Raw genomic sequence first — 11,025 nt, 5'->3', positions numbered from 1 at the left:
ATCAGCATGTTTGTTAGCATTATATAAAGTATGAACCTACATTTTAGTATATACTTCTTTGTTTATAAGACGTCTCAGGTGTGTCACGCTTCAGATGCCAGCAGAAGTCAGCCAGCACAGCTCCATTTTTCCCTTATACCTGTTTTCCATTGATACTATATCATGATGGAACCTCTCTCCAAGTTCCATCACTCACATCTCCTGCATCCTCTGAGAAGAAGGACAGATGAGAATGAAGAAAGTGTATCTTCAGTGACATATTGCATCTGAGATTTTGGTTGCACTTGATTAGGCTCTCCACTATACTCTCACGCTGGGCCATTTGGTGCTTTCCCAGAAGTCCTTTGCATACATCTTTGAATGCATGCCAGGCTGCTAGCTCAGTTTCATCCATTGTCACCTCGAAGTCCTCATCAGCTATTACTTGACAAATCTGAGGGCCTACGAATATGCCCTCTTTAATCTTGGCATCACTTATTTTAGGGAAGATCGCCTTGAGGTACTAGAAACATGGCTTGTTATGTTGCAGTGCTTTGGTAAATTGCTTCATCAGGCCTAGTTTTATATACAGTGATAGCAAAATGATCTTCTTCTTAATTAGTGTCTCATGATTTACATTATGGCATCCAGGCATCATAGTTTCCCAAGGTGGCCATTCTGAGCATACATAATGTTCTGATCTGGCCCTACCATCCCACTTGCTCATGCTCCGATCAAGTCAGAAAATTCTGGTACCATGCACCACTTCAAGATGAAATATATACATACATACACACTTTATGCTAAATTTCATTCTTGATATATTTCAGATCTATAAACAAGTGATTAAAAAACCTTATAAGGAAGTATTCAACCAACAAATCATAAAGCTGAATGCAGTGCAATCATCCCCTTTGATATGTGGAGACCTTAACCTTCAGTTTCTGGACAAAGCCACTGACAATTTAAGACAAGTTAGTATGTTAAAGCAGTGGTGGTGGTGGTGGTGATGATAGCAGTGGTGGTGGTGGTGGTGATAGCAGTGGTGGTGGTGGTGGTGGCGGTGGCAGCGACGGCAGTAATGTTTCATTCCAGATCAGCCCTGGTCAAGCAGACATGTGATCAAAGATGTGAATGCGCTCCCTTTTTCTATATCGATGACTTCATTGGCTAATGTGTCCTTCCTTTTTAAAATGGTGTGATGTGATTTCAAGAATTGATTGCTATTTCATGCTAGTCAAATAGCTATAAAGAGACTCTTTCTCACACATTTTTTGGAGGCTAGTTGATATATTTCTGTGTTGTTACCGGGGTTTACAAGAAAGTATGAGTGATGATCCTTGGTGGATGGATGAGAGATGGTGTGTAAGGGAGAATGGAGGATTATGACAGAAAACACTGGAGAAAGAAGAGATTAGTGAAAGAGTTGGCAATGTGTGATAACTTTGTCTTTTGATTATCTATGGATTCAGAGATTATCATGAACTCTGCAGTTGCAGAGAAACTAACGTTAAGCTTTTGTCTGGTCAATTATTATCCGTAAGATAGGCCAGCCTTAGCTGTCAGGAATATTTCTGAATCTCCGTCAACAATTTCATTTACCCAAATAATGATACATAGTGCTCTGGTGTAGACTAAATGTCACCCACCACATTCCATCTCCACCTCTTCCACCATCTACAGCAAGAAACTTATTTTGCTGCAGCCCCTTTTTTTTTCTCATATCTTATCCCTCTCTACTCTTTATTCTCCTCACATAACGTTGCCATCCCACCCCACCCACACACACACACGAGGCTTGTGGATGCTACTGAAGTTTGTAGCCCCAGGAGGAAACCTCCTCCAGTTGGCTATTGACACGTTTTCTGTGCCCTATCAGTATTTGCAAAGGGAAACCATCCTTCCCATCTTTGACCTGATAGGGCACAGAAAGTGTGTCAATAGCCAACTGGAGGAGGTGTCCTCCTGGGGCTACAAGCTTCAGTAGCATCCACCCTTAGTGGTTAGCCACATTTAAGTGGCAAATATACTTCACGTTGTCATGCAGCTACTGTTTATACCTCGTTTAGATATATATATATGTATATATAGAAAAGCTGTCCTCCACAGCAGAAGTGTTAAGGCTACATTCTCGCTTGGTGAAGAAGAATGGCCTGCAAGAATGCTGGTGCCATGTAAAAAACACTTGTTCCAGTGCCATGTACAAAATACACATTCCAGTGCCAAATAAAAGCATTCGTGCTGATGACACGTTAAAAGCAATCAATACACACTGTAAAGTGGTTGACTTTAGGAAGGGCATCCAGCCATAGAAACCAAGCCAAATCAGACTGGAACCTGGTGCAGCTTTCCAGCCCTGGTCAAATTGCCAGCATGGAAAACAGATGTTAAAGGAGGAGGAGTGTATGTATGTGTTTACGCTTTATTGTGTCCTTGCCTTCATATCATATGATAGTTGTAAACAATTGTCACCATGCAAGCAAAGTGTTTCAATTCCAATTTTCGGTGGAAACATGTCTGGTCATGTGAAAATATTACCTTACATGGAAACAGGTTAAGGTTGGTGACAGGAAAGGCATCCAACTGTAGAAAACCTGCCTCAACAAATTCCATCCAGCCCATGCAAGCATGGAAAAGTGGTGGATGTTAAAACAATGATGCTGAAGTGCCTTACACTTATTTTCTTTATTTTCACATTTTAGTTGCTGTTCTGTAATAGTCATCTTCCAAAGGAATTATTTGAGGAACTTATTCAAATGTCCCTGGGAGAAAAGGAAATTATCATCAAAGTAAGAGTTTTGCAGTAACTTTTATTATTGTTTGGCTTACCTAACAAGAAATGGACATTTACATTCAATTTCTCTGAAAAACAAAAGGAGTTGACCTCAGTGGAATTTGAACTTGACTCCTCCAAACTCACTCACACACACACATACACACACATAGAGAGTTAAAGCTAAATACTGTTATACATTTGACCTGATAATCTACTGTTCCAGCCTGTAAATCATTACTTAGGTGTTATTGCCCTCATCATAAACATCAGCTACAGTAGGGGAAAGGGTAGAACCAGCTCTACTGCAATCATGTTGACCCTTTAGCATTCAAACCGGCCATATCTGGCCCAAATATTCTACCTATTTTATGTTTAAACTGGCCAAGTCTAGCCTCTCACACCTTCCCTACAATATCATTCAGAAAACAATCACATTGTCAAAATCTTAGAGCTACAACATAACACTTTCTATTATAGGCACAAGGCCTGAAATTTGTGGGAGGGGGATAGTCAATTACATCAGCTCCAGTAATTAACTAGTACTTAATTTATTGACCCCAAAAGGATGAAAGGTAAAGTTGACCTCAGCGGCATTTGAACTCAGAATGTCAGAGCTATAACATAATGCCGTATTAATACAAAACAATGTGGATAAATGAGCATTATGTGTGACAGAGTAATCTGAATGCTAAAGGGTTAACCTATTCTCAAACACATCTTGGCCATGGCCATCCCTTCTTATTTCCAGACTATTTCCAACTCTAACTACATTGTCTACGTTTTATCTATTTTAGAGATGTGTAAAGCACACAACCGGGGTTCATATGACCCTTAGGGATCCATATAAGATTTTGTGTTAAAATTTGTGAACAATAAATTTCTTATACTTCTACAATACACTAAATATTTTAACAATTTTTTTTTTAAAACATCAAATGGTTCTAAGGATCCAATGGAATAAAATATGAAGCAAAGAATCCATAGGTGGAAAATGGTTGAGAGCCACTGATGTAAAGTAAAATCAGTCTGGGCGGGATTTGAAATCAGACCGTAATTGACAGTAAAAAAAAAGTTACCTTCTAGGGTCATGCCAACTCATAAGCGCCCCGTTTCCCAGTTTTGTGGCATATAAATTCCACCCCTGCACAGGATGCTAGTCTGTCGCAGAATTACTCATTTTTGCCTGCTGAGAGGACTGGAACAATATGCTCAGTCAAGGAATCAAACCATAATCTTACAATCATGAGTCCAACACCCTAGACCCTTGTACTAACCACTAGACCATGCACTTCCACATAAATGAAGTCACCAAATAGCAAGGTATTTCATCTGATGTTTTACCAATTTGCCATTAACTACTTTTTAAAAACAATTACAATGTGTTTGTGCTGAAATTATTCTAAACAAGGCAACACCAACGTCTGTTTAATAATTAGCCAGAGATGATTTTTAAAATGAGAATATCTGAAATAAATTCAACTGCTCTCACAGACAAGAATACTAAGAATGAACCTCACCGCTCTCAAAAATTAAGTAAAAAAAACTGAAAAATAATCCAGAATCCTTGTCCGGTACTGGATCAATCCCAAAATCTAATCAGTTTGTGCTAGTCACGAGGCCAAACATCCCTGAAAGTTTCATTCGAATCCATCCAGCGGTTCTTGAGATATCTTGTCCACTGACAAACAAACAAACACAACTGAAAACAATACCTCTGCCTTTGCTAAGGCGGAGGTATTAGCACACTAGATATACTAGACAACCTATACTTTTCTCTCTCTCTCTTTTCAGCAATGTGCTGAGCTCAACAGTCTCCATGCTTCCTTGCAAATAATTTCCAGACTAGAAAGAGACATTGTAAACTGCAGTTATGACAAATGCCGACCTAGTAAAACAGGCTCACATTCGTCATTAGTTACTATTGTTAAAAGTGAAATACTCTGGCAGAGACTTGTCAACCAAATCTCTATTATTTCTGATGAAGACAGGTTTGTCATCAAATTGTTATTCTTGCCTCTTTTTTTTTTTTAAATCAGGTAAGCAGATCATATCAGTAGAAGTTTTGGGGCCAGTTTCCATTCCTGTTTGGAAAGTCTGAATAAGAATGAAACTTACTGTGCTAAATTTCTTCTGGTTTATTCCTTTCTTTCATAGCAATCCTCTAAAGTTTCACACATGGCTGTGTGGTTAAGAAGTTTGCTTCCCAGTCATGTGGCTGTCGGTTCAATCCCACTGCATGGCATCATGAGCAAGTTTCTTTTTCTATAGCCATGCGTCAACTAAAGCTTTCAACTGGTAGCACTTGCAGCTGCATATTGTTTGCAAGATATATATATATATATATCATCATCATCATCATCATCTTTTAATGTCCATTTTTCATATTTCTATGCTGGCATGGGCTGGACAGTTTGACCAGAGCTGGCTAAACAGAAAGCTGCACCAGGTTCCTGTCTGATTTGGCTTGGTTTCTATGGTAGACAGACAACTTACAGACAGGACAATTGTGTGGTATGGTGCAGAGCCCTGTGGCCAGACATGGGATGTTCCAGCAGCCACCCTCTTGACCCAGTAGCCACAATCTCCGTGTTAAGTCTGAGGCTATGTGGGAATTGTCTGTCGATGACTTGTCTGCACACGAGTTTATACAGCTGGATGCCCTTCCTAATGCCATCGACTTTACAATGTGTGCTGGGTGCTTTTAACATGGCACCAGCACAGGACTCTTGCAGGCCAATCCTCTTCACCAGGGGATGCAGCTTTAACGCTTCTGCTGTGGAGTGTGGGTCTTCTTCCAGCACAGGACTAGGACAGGTTTCTTTAAGTTTCTGTCTGATAAATCCACTCACAAATTCCATGAGTGGTCAGCCTGGTGTTACAAAAGAAATTTTCTTACTCATGGTGCTGCACATAGGAACTAAACCTGAATTCAGGTGATTGCAAAGGTTTGCACCTTGAAGAGGAATTCTCCAGGTGCAGAAGCCTATGGTCAGCAATGAGTAAAGGGGACTCTTAATTTACTTTGTGAAGGGAGAGAGTTAATTTCTATTTTCAAGTTTTGCATCAAGTCATAATTCCCATCTATTTGTTACATCTTTATATATAACATATCTATTGAGGGACTCCCTATACAGTCATTCCACATGCTAGAAATAGCAGCAAAATATCCTTTCAAATTGTATCCTTCTGTTACATATTAACATCTTATATCTCTTATTTCTTTGTATAAAGGTTGGACCAGTTGGTATTAAAAATCATTTCCAATTTACCTGCTTCTAAAGATGGTTGGGTAAGTCGTTGTTTGCATTTTCACACATATGTATACATATATATATATATATAATATAATATAGGATAAAATCTTTATAAGAATTTATCAAGTAGTCGGCGTGAAAAAAACCTCATAATGAAAAAAAAATTCATCATTTTTTTTCCATAAATATATATAATTTATATAAAGGGCATTAACAGTGTAGTAATGCCTCACGCTTCGAGGAACTAAATAAGTCAAAAACTACCAAAAAATAAGCAACATATTTACCGAAAGCGAGGGAATGCAGCTTTCAAAATTAATCTCTTAAAAACATTTAACTTAACGGTAAACCACTGGTTTCTCAATCAAATACAGAAAAACTGTGAAGTAACCTGCATCTTTTGTTCATCAGTACACGTATGGTCGAGATACATAAAAATAAACAAGAATCAACATACCACGATGTACCCAACATAGTACGATGACTTCTGTTCAGAATTTTATATATATATATATATACACACACACACACACACACACACACACACACATGTATATGTCATCATTTAATGTCCATTTCCCATGCTGGCATGGGTTAGACAGTTTGACCGAAGCTGCTAAGCTGGAAAGCCTCACCTGGTTCCAGTCATCTGTTTTGACTTGGATTCTATGGCCGGATGCCCTTTTTAATACCAACCACTCTACAGAGTGTACTGGGTGTCTTTTGTGTATCACTGGCACTGGCCACAACCATGATTTCACTTACCTTGACACGTCTTCTCAAGCACAACAGATCACCAGAAGTCTTGGTCACATGTCATTGCCTCCATGGGACTCAACAGTCAAAGATCATATTTCACCACCTCATCCCATGTCTTCCTGGGTCTACCTCTTCCACATGTTCCCTCCACAATTAGAGATCAGCATCTCTTGGTGCAACTGTCTTCATTCATATGCATCACATGACCATACCAATGTAGTCTTCTCTCTTGCACACTACATCTGATGCCTTTTATACTCAATTTTTCTCTTAATACACTTATAATCTGTCATACATACACACTGACATTGCACATCCAGCAAAGTATGCTGCTCCATGATGCAATTCACTCTGCCAGAAATTTGGAAATAACATGTCTACACTCTCAGAGTGGTTGGCGTTAGGAAGGGCATCCAGCTGTAGAAACTCTGTCAAATCAGATTGGAGCCTGGTGTAGCCATCCGGTTTCACCAGTCCTCAGTCAAATCGTCCAACCCATGCTAGCATGGAAAGCGGACGTTAAACGATGATGATGATGATGATGTTGTACTGCTTAGCATTTGCGCCACAAGCTCCAATACAAGCATTTCAAAGTGTTTGAGTGTCAATCTGAGGACATGTATCAAGAGAGACAAAAATAAAACATCCAGTCAACATCATGGTGTTTGGAGTGAACACTAGTGATGGCGACATTATGCCTCCATCTTCCCACACAGCCACAGACTCAACACGGAGGCCTATATCAAGTGCCTGTAGGAGGTAGTGCTGCTCTGGGTCAAGAGGGTGGCTACTGGAAGACCCTATATGTCTGGCAACAGGACTCTGCACCATGCCACACAAGCAGGAAAACCCAATCATGACTGTGAGACAATTTCTGTGACCACATCACCCCTAAACTACCAACACTGCAACCCCCTTTATTATCATGTGTGGGGTGCAGTTGAGCGAGAGACCAACAAAACTCCTTGTAACACCAAAGATGAACTGAAGGCAAGGATTATGGCAGCATTCACCAACTTAAACAAGGAGACCATCCAGAAGAGTTGCAGGAGATTCAGAAGTCGTCTGGAGGCCATGGTTGAAGCCAATGGCGATTTTATTAAATAAATGTACTCTTTAGTATTTCAAGATATTTTTATGTAATTTTAGTAAATATATCTGTTAAAATGAGATGTCAGTGTTATTTACATTTCTGCATAATTTAGATGGCAGTTTATTCACTGCAACCCTGTATATGTATGTGTGTTTTTATTTTGCAGGAAATTCTTCTTTATTTTCTAACAAAAAAAGATGTTGACATTAATCCTACACTGTGGAACATTTCCAAAGACTCGTATTCAAAAGTGTATCAGTTTCTTGAACAATTTGTCCAAAACAATATCATGATGTCCAAGCCTCCGAGGTTAGTTCCTTAGATTTTTTTGGATACCTTCACCATTGAGACCAATCTTCATTGTTTCATAAAAACTTACTCTTTTAAAGTGATCCAAAGCAGAACCTTCCATCAAGCTCTTTTACTCTTTTACTTGTTTCAGTCATTTGACTGCGGCCATGCTGGAGCACCACCTTTAGTCGAACAAATCGACCCCAGGACTTATTCTTTGGATACCTAGTACTTATTCTATCGGTCTCTTTTGCCGAACCGCTAAGTTACGGGGACATAAACACACCAGCATCGGTTGTCAAGCGATGTTGGGGGGACAAACACAGACACACAAACATATACACACACATACATATATATGCATATACATATATACGACGGGCTTCTTTCAGTTTCCGTCTACCAAATCCACTCACAAGGCTTTGGTCAGCCCGAGGCTATAGTAGAAGATACTTGCCCAAGTTGCCACCCAGTGGGAATGAACCCGGAACCATGTGGTTGGTAAGCAAGCTACTTACCACACAGCCACTCCTGCGCCGTTCATTTATGTTCCACACATCATCTTTAATAACAAAGTTATTTTACTAAATTATTCATTGTTTGGGTAAGTGTCTTCTACTATAGCCTTGGGCTGACCAAAGCCTTGTGAGGGGATTCGGTAGACAGAAACTGAAACTGATGGATGCCTCTGTTCTATGAGGAGATGGGAAATATCTAGAAGATTTACTGTTTTCTTTGCAGCTTAATATGGTCTGTAGCAGAAGATTTACTCTCTCAAGTGATACTCCTATCTTTTCCGGTGTTTTCCACCTGCTTACGCCAACTCATTGACTGGGCAAAGCAATTTTCACCTCTCTACCACCACCACCATGACCAACGCAATTCACTCTACACTTGGCAGTAAGTTTTGTTTTGTTTTTGTACATTTTATAAATGTGAAATTGTAGTCGTGGCCATTGCTAAGTGCCATTTGTCTTGCTCGTTCATGTTCTGGTGTGCGCTAAATTTCCCTAGAGTACATTTTCTTTTCTTTTGTGGTTTCACCGTAGATGGTCGATCTCTAGCTTAATGGATCTCCACTTAGTGGTCATCCCTTCTCATATATATATATATATATACATTTATAAAATTTATTAATGAGGGTAGAAATTGATATTAATCAATTAAAACCAGTGATCTAGCATATTAAAAAAATCCGAAGATTAAGATTATATTACATACAAAAATAAGAGGAATGACCAGCAAAAGTGGACTCCTATATGCTAGAAATAGATGCCGAATCATCTAACCACGAAAAAAAAAATATGTTCTCAGTAAAAATTCAGCGACACAACAGACTGTATTTTTTCATTTGTCTTGCCCTTTTACAGTCTGTTGTGTCGCTAAATGTTTACTGAGAACATATTTTTTTTTTCGTGGTTAGATGATTCGGCATCTATTTCTAGCATATAGGAGTCCACTTTTGCTGGTCATTCCTCTTATTTTTGTATGTAATATATATATTTATATATATATTAAATGACACATGTATGGAACATTCACATTCAGGACTTTAAGTTTCTGTGCCAGCAATTTGATGATTGATGCATTTTATCTGCTTATGGAAGCTCACTGCACATTTGCAATATACTTGCTGCGGGCGGGAGTGAACACTGTCAATGAGCAAACAAACACTTTCGCTGAACAAGGAAATCGGCTGCCGGACGGTAGGTTGTCCAAGGGAAACAACTCTTCCAAACTTAATTGTAAGATCTTGGCAGAAAAACACCTGGTTAAGATTTTAAATAAAATATGGTTTGTACATATTTTATTCGATTTTCCATTTCAGTATTGATTTTAGATGTACTCTGTACTTCAAATATGTTAACACTAATTTCACGCTCGTTTTTCATGTTGTTGGCCTAGCTCTCTGTCACTTACGGTCTTTGGGTTTTCTAGTTGATCTCATCAATGAAACGAACACCCTGCTTATGAAATTGACTTGCAAATGGCTAAGCACTCCACAGAAAATGCATACCCTTAACTTAGTTCTCAGGGATATTCAGTGTGATACAGAATATGATAAGGCTGACCCCTTTGAATTACTGGTACAACTCATTTTTGTCAGCTTAGTTGAGTGGAACAAGAAATAAAGTGTCTTTCTCAAGGGCATGATTCACCACTGGGAATTGAACTCACAACCTTATGATCATGAACTGAATACTTTAGTCATTAAGTCACATGCATTCATGTGAATAGCACTTGAATAATAATTTGCACAAAACTTTTTAGCCTCCTCAGTCTTTTATTTTACTATTGGTAGACTGGAGTCAGAATCCTGGCACATACTGCCAACTAAGCAAGCCATAATTTAAGGATTTTATTACATTTAAGAGTCTCAGAAGAAGAAGAAGAGAAGTCAGTACTTATGGCCATTATAAGATCTCCCAAGCTGCGGGCTGGTCAAATCATTGCAGTTAATGTTCAATTTCAGCTTCTGCAGGAAAAAGTTAGAGACAATTCCAGAAGATTGTAGCACCAAGAAGAAAAAAAAGATTGGTTTATGTACTTACGGCAGTATCTGCTTATGGTAGATGAGACACATCAGGGGTAACAAGAGACAGGTATGTTGAATGGCCTGTCAATGTAGTAGCTATAAAAAAGGTGAAAAGAAGAAAAAAAACCCTTATCTGTGAGTTAATGGTTGTAGCATGTTGATGAGGGGGAATCTTAGCCAATGAGATTAACTACCACATTTTTTTTTCTAGAATGTTTGTGTGTAACAGCAATTTTTTTTCTCAGATATGTGATTCTGACTTGAGCTTTTTAGGTCAGAGCAAGCCTAATCTTTGAGATACCTTGACAGTTCAAAAGGTATTTTCGTTACTGTTTTT

The 11,025-nt window shown here is 38.9% G+C and overlaps 1 protein-coding gene across 2 annotated transcripts in view; it reads left to right on the top strand.

Moving 5' to 3' along the window:
* Window positions 1–9,071, top strand: part of LOC106871123 (uncharacterized) — a 13,683-nt gene extending 4,612 nt beyond the window's left edge. The window contains exons 3-8 of one of the 2 annotated variants that reach the window (XM_052969261.1): window positions 810–953; window positions 2,682–2,768; window positions 4,547–4,743; window positions 5,987–6,044; window positions 8,028–8,170; window positions 8,894–9,071. In XM_052969261.1, the coding sequence (XP_052825221.1) occupies window positions 810–953; window positions 2,682–2,768; window positions 4,547–4,743; window positions 5,987–6,044; window positions 8,028–8,170; window positions 8,894–9,056 (792 nt within the window). In that variant the 3' untranslated portion in view covers window positions 9,057–9,071. The remainder of the gene's footprint in view (window positions 1–809; window positions 954–2,681; window positions 2,769–4,546; window positions 4,744–5,986; window positions 6,045–8,027; window positions 8,171–8,893) is intronic. The other variant, XM_052969262.1, reaches the window with a different exon arrangement.
* The last annotated feature ends 1,954 nt before the right edge of the window (window positions 9,072–11,025 follow it).

Source organism: Octopus bimaculoides, chromosome 7, assembly GCF_001194135.2.
Source record: "Octopus bimaculoides isolate UCB-OBI-ISO-001 chromosome 7, ASM119413v2, whole genome shotgun sequence".
NCBI classification, from domain to species: Eukaryota; Metazoa; Mollusca; class Cephalopoda; order Octopoda; family Octopodidae; genus Octopus; species Octopus bimaculoides.
The sequence above is the reverse complement of the archived record's forward strand: the minus strand, read 5'-3'. Positions and strand labels throughout refer to the sequence as shown.